The sequence below is a fragment of the Serinus canaria genome, chromosome Z (assembly GCF_022539315.1).
Source record: "Serinus canaria isolate serCan28SL12 chromosome Z, serCan2020, whole genome shotgun sequence".
Lineage (NCBI taxonomy): Eukaryota > Metazoa > Chordata > Aves > Passeriformes > Fringillidae > Serinus > Serinus canaria.
This window is the reverse complement of record NC_066343.1, coordinates 37840953-37857594: the sequence shown is the minus strand read 5'-3', so window position 1 is coordinate 37857594 and position 16642 is coordinate 37840953. Positions and strand designations below refer to the sequence as shown.

Sequence of the window (16642 nt, the reverse complement as noted above, 5' to 3'; positions counted from 1 at the left end):
AAGACTTCAGTCTTCTAGATATCAGAAAATTCATACCTTCTGCCTTTATTTTTTGCAGGGTTATTTTCTTTTACGATCTCTGGCAAGGAAAATAGGAGAGGTCTCATACCTTGCATCTTTACGGAAATTTGTTGTTAAGTTCCATGGGCAGCTTGTCCTTTCTCAGGTATTGTGCTTGTTCCATACCTCTGGGAAAAACAAACAACCCAAATGTTTGGATTGGCTGCCTAAATCATAACTTCTGGTTGTGATGTAAGGGGAGAGGCAATTGTAATTTGGCAATATAGGTAAATTTCCCACCTGGTAGAGGGCAGAACATTTTTTTCACACTGACACTTGAAGCACACTCTAGTATCTGATAATAGAAACAACAAGGAATATTTTTTTAACAATATACTTCAAAAGGCCAATGTTCATAGGTGCTGATGTTCTCAAAAATAGGGTTATATACCATACTGGAATTATTGCCTGAGATCTTTTAGCTTGTGGGTTTTGGTTGTGATCAGTCAAGTCTTTTCCCTGATTCCTCTCTGTTTTTGAAAGAGAAGAAATTATACTTCTGAATTTATTTTCTTTCTCTCTGCATGCTGTTTCATTCAATGCTTCTAATTTCACCCTATTCCTTATAAGGACAAAGCCAAGTAGGGTTATAAGTAGAAATTTACCTCCTGCTAGCTCTTTCTGTAGAACTCTTGTAACTACTGTCTCTAGTTTTGTTTTGATTTAGAAAATTACATACCTCTCTGAGCCCAGAGTTCTAGGAATCCTGCACTGGTATGAATCCAGCTTGCACAAATAGCAGTGCAGCTTCAGTAATGCTGTGAAAACAACCATTCATGGGGGTGTCTGTGAACCAGGTCACTGAACTCATTGTGGTAAAAAACATGCTTGGAACAAAATCCACAACATTACAAATATTTAGCATTGCTAGGAGAGCAGTGTGATGACAGTGAGGGGCAAGAGAAGAGAAAAGAGAAGGGCTATGAGTGACTTTCTGAAACCACCTTCTTTGCTGAAGGTTGAAAGGTCTAATGCTTGAAATATTTGAGGATATTCAGGAGTGATAAATATTTCCTTGAAACACTGAGTAAGGGCCTCTGATGTTGCATAACGGAAGTCTAACACTTGTTTCTTCCAGCCACAGCGATTTTTGGCTGCATGCATTCTGTTTTGAATCTCACTCTTACAGAGATGTATGCCCAGGTATCTTACAAATAGCGTACTTGTGATTTCTTTGTATGTCAACTCACCTAGAAGTTAGGAGCAGTAGCTCTTAACTCAGCATTTCTGCCCTGTGGAGGAATGTTTGGGGTTTTAAGGGAGTTAACACTGCTGCAGCTGTTTCCTGTGCCATGTTATTGAGACCGTAAGCAGTTACATTTGGCATAGCGTGGAAAATGCCAGTAACTATATGAGCCTTGTATACATTAGGGTATCCAAAATCATAAAAATTATTCCTCACCATTACACAGCTGGAAGAATTTTGAAAATTATAGGAGTCATAAGACTGCTAACAACAACAAGAAGCCCAATGTTTTAGTCATGGTAGCTAGCTAGGACATACAATAGAGACTTCTTCCTTTGTCTAGCTATGAAGGGTCAATTTCTAGCTTACCTACTCCAGTCTCCTAAGATTAAATACTACAGCCAGAAACATCCATTTTGGTTATTGGATAAAAAACTGCTCAGTGTTTTGTTATTGAATTATTGGAGCAAAAGTTAAACTTTTGTTTCTTTGGCTACTTTTTTTTTTGATATGTGCAGTATGTGCTTAATATATGTAAAGAAAAAGAAGGTACTTTTCTTCATTTAGAAATACCACCTGATATGGTGGAGAAAGAGTGTGGTACATTAAAACTTCTGTTGTTTGCTTTTGTGCTTTTACCTTGTCTACCATCAGCCTAAATCCAGCTCCTAGTGAAATTACAGAGAAGAGAATTTTAACGTAATACTGGTTTTTGGTCACTGAAAAATGCAAATGTGATAGGGCTATATCAAATTAAAATGCATTTTCTGTCTTTGTAAGAAATTTTTAACATTGTGGTTTTTGTTGGGGTCTGGTATAGGTAGATAAGGAATCAGCTGGAGTTGTAAACGCAGAAGCAATGAAGTCAAGTTAGTACAAAGTTTCTTATTCAAGATCCTTCTTGAACAAACAGGCTGTCAGTGATTAAATGAATAAAAAATTAAAAATAAATAGAGGTGCAGATGGCAAGTTTAAATATTATAGTGCTATACTTTCACCTTGTCCAGATTAACTGTAAAAGTTCCTAGGTTTAGGAATTGTGGGAATGAGGGAAAGTAAAACAGTGAAAAATTGCCCACGTTATGAATACTAGTCTTGTTTTAAGCGGTGTTTGTAGTAATTTTCCCAGATGGGAGCTGCAGGTGCAAGGAAATTACTTCAGATGTGAAACATTAATCAATTTGCCTTTTTCCTTCATTTTGCTTGCATGCTTAGTAGATTTTTAATCACAGCTTTATTTTAGTTGAGTTAGCAACAGATGAGTAATGCAAATCTGGAATCTTTGAGAAGGATTAAAAAAAATATTCCATTTTTATTTTTATGAGAGATTTCACTTACTAATCGCTTTGAGTGAACTTTTAAAATAATGACTGGAGTGTTTTGACTATAAATAAAAAGAAAGAAGTGCAGGTTGCTGGTACTCCTAACAGAGTTAAAGTTGTTGATGACATGTTCCATGTCATCTTGAAATAAAAATACCTTGGAAACTGAATTGTTTGTGGAGTTTGATTCTCTGTGGTTCTGTTGGTTATAAAGGGCAACAAACTGACTTTTGACTGAAGCTAGATGGAGGTTGCTTTGCCTGGGGCTTACACTGTTAAGCTGTCTGGCTGATGATTGTGGCCTGATAATAAAATATGTAGGCAGGGGGAGTCTTGCTTACCCTAGACAGGAAGTTGTCTCTTTGGAGGTGCACTCTGGGATTGTCACCAAAAGCCAGAAGAATGTCTAGGGAAGGAATTCCAAATAAACAGGAATCTAGAAGGGTGCTAGCTATCCAGAAGTGACAAATTAATATTTGCTACTTAGTTATTTACAAATTGCATATTTTTTAGGAATTATTTAACTTTGAGTGGAAAATTCCTTCAAGGAACTGGATGCAAGTGTTGTTGCTAAGTGAATGTCCATTTGGACCTATCACTTTCAGTCAGGACATCTCCACTGTTTTTATCCACCTCATTATATTCCAGTCAGAGAATTTAAACAAAAGTATCTGTTGGTTGTAGAAGTGACTTGAAATGTCTGGATTTGAGGTTTTAATATTAAGACATAATTTATCTTTTAATATTGAGTGTTCTTTTTTTGATATCAATATGTGTAATCAGGGAGAGGTACTTGCCTAGTGCTCTAAAGCAATTCAAGGGTAGAAACTTGCTGGCCGTTGCTCAAGACAAAAGTTGGAGTAGTAATAAAGTATCGATTGGTATGAAATAAAAGGTCTTCTAACACCACACATATCTAGTTAATGCTTTAACTAGTCTTAATTTCCAGTTACTTCCTTCAACATACTTCTCAGTTTTTGGGTCCTGGCTCTATTTCTTTTGACTCAGACACAGTACATCCATTAACAGAGTAAAGAAAATTTCTCCTTGATGTCAAATTCACAGTCTGTATCCAGATTTGATCTGCCCAGCAGAAGCCCAGTGTTAAACCTGTGATTAAAGTTATTGGCTTCAGTCAGGACTATGGTGAGAGTGGATGAGAGTCACCAGAGAATTTAATTAGGAGGGGCTAGCAGATCCTTAGAAAATGTGTTGAATTCATTTTTTCAATGGTTTTTTCAGCTTGGCCAAATGTCAGTACGATTCCACAAACTGCAGAATAACAGTTTCTTTATACAGAGAAAAGTTATTTTCTAGCCTTGGGGTCGCTAGCCAGGTAAGAACAACAGAAATATAAGAAAGTTATATTATTTAATCAGTTTGTTAATCTTGCAGCACAGAGGTAGCATGTAGTTTCTAACTCATATATTCTTTATACCTTCATTGAAACTTGCAACAAAAACAAAAAAACCCCCAAACTATAATTTGCTTTATAGTCTGATGCAGAATTTAGTTATGATTACCATAGCCATCCACAAGTCTTTGCCTCAAACTGTAAAATAACTAAAGCATCTTAAAGAAGTGGCATCAAATCTTAAAAACCCCCACATTACCCTCTGAGTTTTCTCCTGGACATTTCTGAACCATTTCATCTGCCGAGGAAGAAAAAGTAGCCTGAGAGTAAAATTTCACTCCAGATGGTTAAAATGACAAAATTATAAACAGCTGAAAAGTCAGACCTATAATGAGATGCGTCATGCAGACTTGATAATAGGCAAATGTTAAAAGCCATGCTAATATGAGCTAACTGGTAATTTGCTTTCCTACTCTGTTTTGAAGTGTTGAAATTTGAGCAGTTAAAATAATATATGATATATTAATCCTAATTTTAAGAAGGCCTGTAGAATGACAGTGCCTTTTTGTTGATGTTTGGAAAACAAAGGAGATGCCTAATTTCATAGTATTGTATACAGATTATAAAACCATACATTGTGTGATTGGTTTTGAAAAGTTGAAGGAATCTAACCAGGGAATCTAGCTGCATTAATATATACACAGTGCAAATGGTGTGAAGGATAATCACTTCAGGTTTACTATTCACACACTTTTGAAATAACTCTAACTATGATCTTTCTTATATCATATCCTTTATTTATATGTAAGCTTACTCTGTATCTCCAGCAAAACTTCCACAAATGGAAGGAGACAGTATTTCTCTGTTTATATACAGAATAATGTAATGTTTACATACAGCAAAACTACAAGTAGTTGTATGAAATTAAGGATTTCACACATCATCATCATCATCATGTCTTCAATACACTGTGACTGGGACAAAATGACTCCTGTCACAGTTAATGATGGCATTCTTGCCACGGCAACACTGAGCCCAGCACTATGTAATTTACTTTTTGTTATAAGCCAATATTGCAGTCACTGCAATGCAGCCTGAGTCTCACTTAAAATCTAAAGAAGGAAGCCTTAACTGTGTTACCAGTAATTTCTATTTGCAGTCTTACTTTGATTCCTTAACAATGCCACACTCAGACAGAGAAACAGTATCATTTGTTGACTGTTATGGCATGATCCATAAATAAAAGATTTCTGCCTTTTAGGAAACATTCTTCAAGACCTTAGTGAGCAACAATTTGCTGTTGTTGCACAGTACAGTCAGCCTGTACTTGTATACTGAAGTGAGGAACATTATTAGCCTATGAAACTTGTCTCCACAAAGATAAGTATTAATAAAGCAGATGCATTGGCTTTATGAAACAGCATATAGATGAATAATTCATATTAATAAATCCCATTATTATGTGATTGTTCAAAGGAGTGTATTCTGTCAAAATGAATGTCATTAAAATCAAGTTATGTAGAACATAGGGTGCCAGAGAACCTTTTAATGATGTGAGGTGTAACTTTCTTAAGAGGGCTTATCATACTGGTATAAGTGAGGATGGTAGTAATGTTCTTCCATTGGCATTGCATTGTCTTTGTAAAACCATGAAAGAAATTCTAGCTACCTTTTATTTGAAGAATTTACTCCTTAGTTAATATGGTTGTGAGCAATATTGCAAATTTTGTCATGGAATGAGGAGTAGTTGTGGTCTAATCGGGCACACACACTAAGGAAGAAAAAGCTTGATGTAGTTATGTAACTAAGGACAATGTGATAACATCAGCACAGTGAAGAGAGTGTAAACACCCTTAAATTTGGTGTTTCTTAGCTTTTGTATGTAAATCTGCAGCCTTTAACAGTTTTATATTTGGTTGTGTGTGTGTAAAAAAGTAGGAACATGGAAGTGTGTTAACATAGTCAGCAGGCTTTTCAAATCCATTTTCTCTCAATGTTGACACTCTTTGCTTGAATGGGTTGGAAAACTGACAATATAATATATATTGTATAAATAACAATAGGCATTATGTTGTCATTATATCACCATAGTGGATATATAAACTTTTTCTTGTCATTCTGTTATCTGTAGTCTTTAATCTCTCCCTAGTAGTGAAGACACAGGATTATGGCTTCATAAACATACTAACTGTGCTCCTCTGTTCATTTTCCAGGATTTTCTTAGCATGCTGTTGGAAGACATTCCTAAACAAAAACAGTAAGTAAGAACTGGGCTAGAAAAGCCAAAGAAATATGTAGAAATAAGATTTTAATATGTGCTAACCAGAAATAGTGCTGGCCTGAAGATTCCCATTACATATATACACAACAAATGGTTATCCTATACCATGCTCTCCCCAAACAGTGCCTTTAACTTGCCTGTCAGGTCAGAGGTGATGTTGTGTATTCACTATGCAATCTGAAGTGCCAGGCATAGCTGCCTGCTCAGACTAACCTGTGATTCTTCTGCCAGCTGCTTTTGGCACATGGTGCCCTAGAGCAAGGATGCCAGAACTTTGCTGTGGGTCTGGGATACCAGAGAAGATGGATTTTTTCACATAGTCTGGTACCATCCCCTCTCAGTCATAGATTGTGCTGCATGAGGAAAGATGGAAAACATGAATGTAAATTGAACATTAATTGCCTGACATGTCCTTCAAAATACTCCTGTGTGTGACTGTGACTGAATGAAGATGATAGTCGTTAGCAGCACTTTGAGGCTTATATTTTGGGTTGTTCTGTGCTATTCTAGACTGTGCTACAAATAAAGAGTCTTTTGTAGAGGAGCTTTACATGTTACAGTTTAAAAAAATATTCACTTGAAAAATGCAGTGTTTAAGGCCAGGATTGAAAAAGCACTCACTCTGTGTGAGTGCTTCAGAGTAAAAAAAAAGATGATATTCATAGAGGTCAAATGTATTGAGTTTTTTAGTGAAACACTTCTGTTCCTGATGGTTGAGGAACAGAGAAGCTTGTTGCCCTTGAGAAAATATGTTTTGTGGCATCTCAAGTTTAGTTTGGGTGCTTTCAGATTCTCCAGTGATGTAGTAGATAATACTCTCTATATATGATTCAATATAGTTTCTACTCCAAATATAATGAGGCATATTATGTGGAATAGATGTGAAAGTGATTTTTTTAATGGACTTTGGCAGGTTAAAAAAACTTCTGTTTTCCTTCCTTTGATTTTTTACTTGTGTTTCTCTGAACTCTAAACCCAGTGCAAAATGTTGTTGCAAAAAAGTCCATTTTTCTGCCTAAAAAGATACTTAAACTTTCAATGAGACTAATGCAAAAGAAGTGTGGCTCCATTTGTGATAGATCACATTCCAGAATGTATGAAAGAAATTTCAGATATATGGTAATTCATTTTACAGTCATATATATCTGAACTATTTATTGACAAAATTACTTGGCAGATATCAGCAGCAATGCAAAAAATCTTGATATACAGAAGGCCTTCATTTCAAATCTGCTGGGAGAGTGGTTTTTTTCATTCTTGAATACATTCTGTGGCTAGTATGGAATATTCACCTGACATAAGAAAAAGGGAGGAAGGATAAAAATCAGTCATGTGCTGATGACTGCTTTTTTGCACAAAGTTTGATGTAGGAGTGAAGTGCCTTTCAATATTAGAGCAAAAATACTGTGTAGCACATAAAACCTCTCAGGCTTGTGCAGTTCTACCAAGTAAAATTTAAAGCATTTAAACGACACACTTCAAACTTGACAAGTATTAAGCACTCTAATACACTGAAGTTTGTGGTGGAGGCTGGTCTTAATCATAAAAAAACCAGAAATAAAGAGACATTTGTAGTAGGTAATCAAACCAAATCTTGCCCTCAGCTGTGGCAACAGGGGCAAACTATGTAGAACTTGGCTTATGGGAGATTTTTGTAATGAGAACAGGATGAACATTGGCAGAAAACTATCATGAAACAGTGTGGAAATTTTCTGTAGTTATTACAGAGTAGTAGTGTAACTTCAGCTTTCTACTGCTGGATACAGAGACTGGATCTAAAAGATTCTCACCTCCAAGTACTTAATTTCTTTAGTTTTTATTCAAAGGAGACTTTTTGTTTTACTACATTCACAGTGATGAGTAGCTCCAGGATCCAGATGTAACTTTTTATTGATTTTTGCTGCCTTCTGTACTTGGAGGAGGACAGTTCTCTGCCTGCTTTATAGGGCTACTTCACTTCCTGCTCTGACTCAATTATAAAGGCATGTTAACTGCAGGAATCCATGCTGTGAGGCAGGATCCTTCTGTTTCTGGACTGCAGCTGAATACTGACATCAGATAAGCTGAGCAGTACCTTCTGGTCTCTTATAATTTCTTAACTTGCCTTTAAGACTGATTATTTGTCTGAGTGAAGGACTAAAGGAAAGAACGACAAACAAATATTGATCATTATCCTTCTCTGTTTACACAGCCTTTTAAAATACTGCATGCACTGGCTAGAGTCTCACATTATCCCTGCCTTTCTGTGGAAAATCTACAATACTTCACACCAAGAAATTTTATTTGCTTTTTATTTTATGCCACCAAGGCATTTTATTTACTCATATAATTTGAAACTTCACTACATTGAAACAAACCAAACCAAACAAACAAAACCAAGAAACCCCCTCTTATGTGTCTGTATATCAGAATGCACTAGATTTGATAAAACTCCAGGGCTCTATTCTCCCCAAGGCTTGCACCCAGTCCTTTCTGCATGTTGATCCTTTCCACATCTGTCCAACATGTGAGCTGTGCAAAGAATCAGTGTTTACCCTTGTAACAGAGGGTTTCACCAGTCTTAGATAAATCTGAGTTATTGCTGCTTATGCAGCTACTTTATGACTGCAAAATATTTTTAAGCAGGTTGGTTCTGGTCGTGGGGGTTTTCTGCTGCTATTTTTTATTTAATTTAATTCAATAAAGCAAGCAAATCTACTAATAAGCTATGGTTTTAATAATACATGATAGACAAAGGAGGGCTTGTGTTATAGCTCTGCTATTTGTACTGTTAATAACCCAGATTCACTGACCACATTGCTTGGATGTCTTCACAAATAGTCAATTAAGTACTAGAATAATGTTGCAATTTCAAATTACTCAGCTATAAAGGTGTATCTCTTTATTTCACATTTGCTTTCTTTGATTCACATGCACATTGTTGTGAATGTGGTGATTTTGAATGACACAAATGGCTGGTAGGCACCTAACTACTGAAGCAAATAATTGTGAAAAATTATTCCCAGTGGTTTTGATGCCTCTTTTTTCTTTTTTTTTTTTTTTTAATAAGCCAAAATATATATGCTGGATAAAATCCAAAGAAAATGTATCTGTAGGAAGGGATGTCTAGTTGACAGAATCTCTAGTAAATGTGATTTGATTTGCTCTAATAATGCCTCCGTATTTAGCTGGAATAGCTTACTTTGAAAATTACTGACATGTATACAGGTATGATGTAGATATGCAGTATGAAGCAGATATGCTTGTTTGCATATTTTCAGTTGGATATACTTTTCTATTTTCCTTTACCTAAAAAAGAAGTTGCACACTTTGATGTTTTTTCTCCTTGATTTAGGCATTAAGTGGGCTTATGTTAAAATTTGTGGAGTACCTTAGAGCCTTGTGCAGTGAAAACTTCATGTACAGCCATCTTTTATAATGCCAATTTTCAAATTATCATTAATGTTAGTATTTTACAGACTTTCTTTTAAAATGTTGAATCTGAACTGTATGTGTGATGTTAGGAGATCATTTCTAGGCTGATTGGGCTTATCATCTAAACAAATAGACAAGGGATGAGATAATGGCTGTAGCCACGTTCTCATTTTACAGTAGGGAACTGTTGTACAAAGCAATTGAAGAAACTTGGCCTTTTAAGAGTTAGTGCTAGTCAACCCAACACAGATCCCATTGTCCAATACCTTAACCAGAAGGCCATTCAGGAATTCACACAAACACCAGATCCTTACAGATGCTTAACCGCAATATAAGCAGGTGGTAAATGCCCTTACTGAACTGCAGCCTCTAAAAATATCAGGCTCTCTGTTCTTTCTCTAAGACACTTGTTTTGAGATGGCAGTCTGTTTGTGATAATTTTTGGGGGATTATTTCTAAGTCAAACAATTTAGCAGAAGCATTTGCAACATCTTCATAATTCTTCAGCACTGACAATTAAGAGATTCAGAGTTGATCTTTGCAATAGTCTGCTCATTACTATTGTATTTTTTTTTAAATAGTGAATCCCTCTTAAACAAGTTGATTTTTTGATATCCTAATTTGGAATTTTAAAAAGTACTTCTGTGCAAGTACAAACAAAGAAGATTGCATATTGTCGTATGACAGGTGTTTTTCTGAAACTTTGGGTTTTGCAGGCAGAGAAAAAACAGTGTTACTGGTTTTGCTCTTGAGAAAAATACAATGTTTTAGGAGATACTGAGAAAATTTCTAGTGGTTTATGCCTGGATTAGTGTGTGGTCAGAGCAGTGTGATTCGCCTGAGTGTCATAAGCTCATTTCTAAGTCAGTTTCTGAAATTAAATAGAGGGTATATTAACCAGCTCTACATAGCAAATATAACATAGGTTATTTTGTGGAGATTTTTTTTCTCACCCTATAGGTTTAGTTTCTGGGGATGGCGGGGGAGGAAGGGATTAGCTGACACGGTGAAGCTGTGTTTCTTATGCCTTGGTAAGACAAATTAAATGTGCAACTAAGGGGATTTTTTCCCATCTTCTAGCTCTGCTTCAGCATGAGAACACTAAGCTGTATTGGGTTTAATTCATACAACAAGAAATAACAAAAAATTTTGTTCTGCTTATGCTTCTTGAGACAGAATAAATGGTACTGTCCAAGTGACTGACCTTTGCCTATATAACATTTTGGTATCTGGTTTTAAGCTAGGTCTGTACACACCCTTTTCAGTAAACAGACAGAAATAAGAAATCAAGACCATCTTCTTCTGGGGAAGTAAATGGACTGACTGGAAATATCTCTGTATCACTTCCCAGTCAAGACACTCAGATAATCTGAATTAAGACTAGACAACAATTTTTAGAGCACAGTGGTAAGATGAAGATAATTATAGCCTGAGAGATTAGCAGTCAAATGTTCTATTGTTCAAATTTAAAAAGTGTGCACAAATAACAAGGATCATGTTTAGTCCTTTATTTTAACACACAAGCATCACATATATGTTCGGTTTTCTGTAGAAAATTGATTTATACAGTGATCTAACACACACAATGGTGTTTTCCTGAAAATTCAGAATCCTGGCTATGAAGAAATGCTCCTTCTTGACTGCTCATTATTTAAATCATCTGGTCAGTTAAAATTGTTTATTGAGTTGTTTGCCTTCCTGATTCAGAGCTTGGAAATTACTGTTCTTTTCATTAATGATTTGTTGGTTGAGTCTACATTACATATGTGAAAGTAACTGCAAGGCTTAGAATTAATCTTGCCAAGGCATTACCATACATGGGACCATACACATATGTTCTGATTCTCAGATTATTTGTATTCACTGAGGGCTTACTCAACTTCATTTTCTCACTACTTGCATGTGTGAAATTTTTTAAAATTATTTTTATTTTATTTATGTATTTTTATTTGGCTTCCCTAGAAGTTGGGAAATCTTCCACCAGAGATGAAGCAAATACCACAATAGCTGTCTACAAATGTAAAAGTGCAAATATAGTTTCTGAATTTACAAATACTTAGGTGTGTGGTTATTTCAGTCTGACACAGCTTCATAATGACAAACTATTTCCTTTTGCAGGGAAATAAAGCTCCAGACTACTCTATGACTTCACTGTGAATCAGGATATAAAGAAAGTGCAGAAAGGACTAAACTAAAGTAAATTAGACATTTAGTAACATTGAGACTTAATATCCATCAGTGCTTTCTAAAACCCTGAAGTTTATCCATGTAACAAGAAGTAGAGCACTCCTTCATACTTTACATGTTTCATTGATGTAGATTACCACATAACACTTTTCCCATCAATCTTTATCAGCAATAAATTTATGATTTGACTTTTATGTACACAAAACCTGATCTACACTTAAGTTGCTCATAGGACCTCTGATGGTTTATTCATTAAAAAAAAACAAACCAAGAATGTTGTATCACTTCAGTACAACCAATACATGAATTTAGAAGCATTGCCCAGCTCCTAAAGGGTTATTTTTCACTTGAAAAAGCATGGGTTTTTTTGCATATTTTCTAATTTTTTTTTTTTTTTAAGGTCTGGGTTAACTGTAGAAAGTATCTTCCAGAACTGGCTGGATACTTCTGGAATACCAAAGGTAAATATAAAATACCAGGTCACAGTTCTTTCTGGAGCCTTGATTTTCTCATTATATTATTTATTTTTAAATCACTACCTGATCTTATAACAGGTATGATATTAAATAAACAGTTTTGATGATGACTGCTTCCCACATCTTTGTATGGCTTTAGCTTTTACCACTTGCAGGTTTTTTCTTCTACAATGGTCTCAACAAACCTGCCAAAGGGCAAATCTTACAAAATTTATCCTATAAATTAATACTGTAGTCATATGAAAGTATACTTTAAAGTATAATGATGGAACCTACTAAATGCAAGGACCATTGTTCACAGATGTTGCAATATGAATTACTTGAAAGCATTACTGACAGCAGTAAAATGTTAAATTATTTTTATTTTGATGACATGTGAATTTTGTAACTTGCTTATAAATCTGCTGCATAGATAACATAGATTACACAGATAGCATGGATAACATCTATTATTGAGACATCAGCATTGAGACTGAGCTTTGTTTTATGCTTTTAATGTTGAATTTTTTAAAATATTTTAAATTCTGTGAACTGAATGCTTAGTTGCATCTGTGCTATGTGAATTCTCTGATTATTCATTCTGGACCAAAACTGGGATGAGATAACAAATGGTATCTGTACATTAATCTTCACAAAACCCAATTTTATATAAAGTAACTCTTAGCATACGCTCAAGACTCAGTTTCTAACTGATTTCCCCTAGCAGGCACCCCCTAGGATGGTTGTGATTTATCCTGCCTGGTGCTTGAGTTTGTTTCCACTTGCATTAGTGTTTTAAAAAAAAAAACAACACCGACTTTTAAAAGTTAGAATGTTAAGTTCTGGTTTCTATGTGCAAAAGCACAGATGCTTAGGCAGCATGACTGAGTGAGCATGTTTGCAGGTAGAATGGACAAAACTGGAGAGCTCTGACAGTGCTCAGAGAACCTGATCTGCACCCAGACACTCTGGTTGAGCTCTTCCCTTGACAGCTTGAGAGATGTGCATGTCCAGTGATCCCTGTATGCTGTAGAATGCTTTTGGGAAAGATGCGAGATCAAAATGCTTTGAGACTATTTGAATATGCTGTAAAATCAAGGCAGATTTTGGTTTTTGTTATAAAGTTACTGAAAATAAAGTTAACTTTAATTAGAAGGTAGGAAAGGAAGGGATAGAATCATCATACATCTGGATGCTCAGTAATTTTCTAGAAGAGGACTTTGATTTTAATTCTATGTTCGACCAAGGTTTTATTTTTGGTAAAAAAAATGGCACACATTGTCAAACAGCTGATTCAAGTATATGGAAGAGATTGATGTTGCATAGCTGTAGCTGTAAGAGGCTGAACTGGCTCCTGAAACATTGAGTTTTCTTGCATTTTTATCTACACATATCTTTTTGAGGATGTGCTTTATTAATGTCTGACAATCAACTTAAAATCACAAATTAGAAAGACAGAAGCAGACTAAAGAATTGGAAATGGTTTTGACTAATGTGCAAACTAAATTCTGTTCTCCTGAATACCACAAGTTGCTCAGAATGAATAGCGAGTAGTTTCATTACACCCTGCAAGTATCTGTTGCTTGCATTAAAAAAACATGTCTCAAAAATATTTCCACACCCAGCAGGTTTGTAAGTTGTTTTAAATTTTTTTTAATGACTGAAGAGTTATCCCTAGTAATTTGGCTGTTCTGTATAAAAAATGTCAACTCAAATTTTGCTAATTCTGAGCAGCCGCAAACTGAAGAGGTCAGCCTCTTCTCTCTCTTTCTACCTCCTCAATAATATTGTTGATCATAAAATTGTAAATGCTTTGGGTTGAAAGGGACATTAAAGACCATCTAATTCCAAACCCCATGCCATGGACACCTTCCACTAGACAGGTTGCTCAGAGTCCCAATCTGGCCTTGAACACTTTCAGGGATGGAGCATACACAGCTTTTCTGGAAAACCTGTTATAATGCCTCACCACTCTCATAGTAAAAAACTTCCTCCTCATATCTCATCTAAAACTACTATCTCAAGTTGAATCCACTCCCCCTCGTGCTGTCACTACATACTCTGTAAAATGCATTTTTCCATTTTTCTTGTAGGCTCCTTTCATGTACTGGAAGGCTGCAATTAGGTCACTGTTTCTCTTTTCCAGGCTGAACAAACCCAACTCTCTCAGCCCTTTTTCACAGGAGAGGTGCTACATCCCTCTGATCATCTTCGTGACTCTCCTCCAGACTCATTCCCACAGTCCATGTCCTTTCTGTGCTGGGACCCCAGAGCTGGATGCAGGGTTCCAGGTGGGCTCTGACCAGAGCAGAGCAGAGGGGCAGAATCCCCTCCCTGGCGCTGCTGCCCACGCTGCTCTGGATGCAGCCCAGGACACGTTTGGCTTTCTGGGCTGGGAGTGCCCATGGCTGGGTCATGTCCAGCCTCTCACCAACCAGCACCCCCAAGTCCTTCTGGGCAGGGCTGCTCTCCATCTGTTCATCCCCCAGCCTGTGCTGGTTCCAGGGATAGCCCCAACCCGGGTGCAGCACGTGGAACTTGGTCTTGCTAAACCTCAGGAGAGTCACATGGGCCCAGTTCTTGAGCTTGTCCAGGTCCCTCTGGATGGCATCCTGTCCTTCAGGTGTGTCAACAGCACCACTCTGGTGTCATCCACAAATTTGCTGAGGTGCACTTGATCCTTTTGTCACTGTCATTAATGAAGATACTAAATAACACAGGTCCTAATACTGACCTCTGAGGGACCCCACTTGTCACTGATGTCCATTCAGACTCTGACCCATTGACCACTACCCTCTAGATGCAACTGGCCAATCACTTTCTTATCCATCTAGTAGTCCACCCATCAATTTGCTCCCTCTCCAACTGAGACAGAAGGATTTCGTGTCAAAGGCTTTACAGAGGTCCAGATAAATGACATCTGTAGCCCTTCCCTTGTCCACTGGTGGAGCCAGAGAAGGCTACTGAGTTGGTCAGCAGGACTTGCCCTTGGTGAGGTCCTGCTGGGTGTCTCAAATCACTTCTCTGCCCCCCATGATCTTCCCAGTCACAGAGACAATGCTGACAAGTCAGTAGTTCCCAGGATCCACCTTCTTCCCTATACAAGATGATTTATACTTGTTGTCTTCATCACTTGCCAGGTTCTTATAGGACCCAACTTCCATTTTATTGGAAGAACTGGAGTTGTCATTCAGTGAATAGGAAACCTTATTTCCTTCATGCTTTAAATCATTAGAGAGAGCCTTTACTCCTGAAATCCAGACTGTAGAGGTTGCTTAGTAGCTCTCAATATGTTAGTAGTTATAGTGTAAGTATGACCATAATTACTGATTACAGAGCTGTAAATACTGTAGATCTACTTGTGTGGTTTATAGGACCTTTAAATGTTGTCATCATATTTCAAAAGTCTCATACCTTCTCGGTGATTTCTCATGGGCAGCTCCTCACAGCACTGACTCCTTCTTCACAGCCAACAACTCTCTCCACAGCATGGCCAACAAACCCCAACGCTCTCCTTAACCAGCTAACCCTCTCTTTTGTAGCACTCTTTTTATTGGACACAGCTGTGGCCTACCAAGGGCAGGCCTGTTCCCAATCTTTAGTGATTAGTAAAGCTGCAACTCCTTAGGTGTGAGATCACCTTCTGCACTATCTTTATTTTCTTACATTCTATCCTTCCACAATTCCCCCTTTTCTTTTAATTACAAAGTTGCAGCATCTCTGGAAAGATATGTTTGAGTAAATTAATATTATAACATATTCACATATTTCAGTTATACAAATGTTTAGGCAACACATCACAGTAAGAACGTATGTCTCTAAGTTCTGATTTAGTTTTGCTTTTCACAGTCTAGAACATCAACTTAAGGTTTTTCATAAACTAATGCTGTGTTTACTATCTTTTGCAGAGGGCCCTGCAAAAGATAGTAAACCCAGTACAAACATCTTTTGTGTAATTTCTGTTTAATTTCAGAATGTGTCTGTGGACTGACCTGGATTCATTACTCAAACTTACATTACATATTATCAGAAACTCTTACACTTCTAGAATATTGACAATATCAATAGCTGTACAGCTTTATAAGGCAACTCACAAGAATAAGTTAAAGACTGTGTATTAGGGTAGTAACAAATCAACACTTACAGAATTTTATCAATAGCTATATGACTTGAACAACATCAATCCAGTATCTGTTGAACATAGTTATGCTTATGGATTATAAACTTTCTACTTGTGCTTAATCAAAGATTAATAGTTGCAATTCACAAAGAAAATTCACGTTTCATCAGCAAATGAATACACCATACTGAATGATAGATCTACTCTGTCTCTAGCTCTAACTGCTGTTTTAATAATTTCCTTATTTCTTGTATAGTTCTTTG

General features: G+C 36.5%; 1 protein-coding gene across 9 annotated transcripts in view; it reads left to right on the top strand.

Annotated features, from left to right (window-relative positions):
- The window catches only part of AOPEP (aminopeptidase O (putative)), a 579142-nt gene that overhangs the window by 77238 nt on the left and 485262 nt on the right, over positions 1-16642 (top strand). For all 9 annotated transcript variants that reach the window (XR_007780448.1, XM_050986949.1, XM_030237056.2 and 6 more), the window contains 3 exons: positions 59-166; positions 6136-6179; positions 12205-12265. Coding sequence is in view for 8 of the 9 variants with exons in the window: in XM_050986949.1 (XP_050842906.1) it covers positions 59-166; positions 6136-6179; positions 12205-12265 (213 nt within the window). In the remaining variant the exon portion in view is untranslated. The remainder of the gene's footprint in view (positions 1-58; positions 167-6135; positions 6180-12204; positions 12266-16642) is intronic.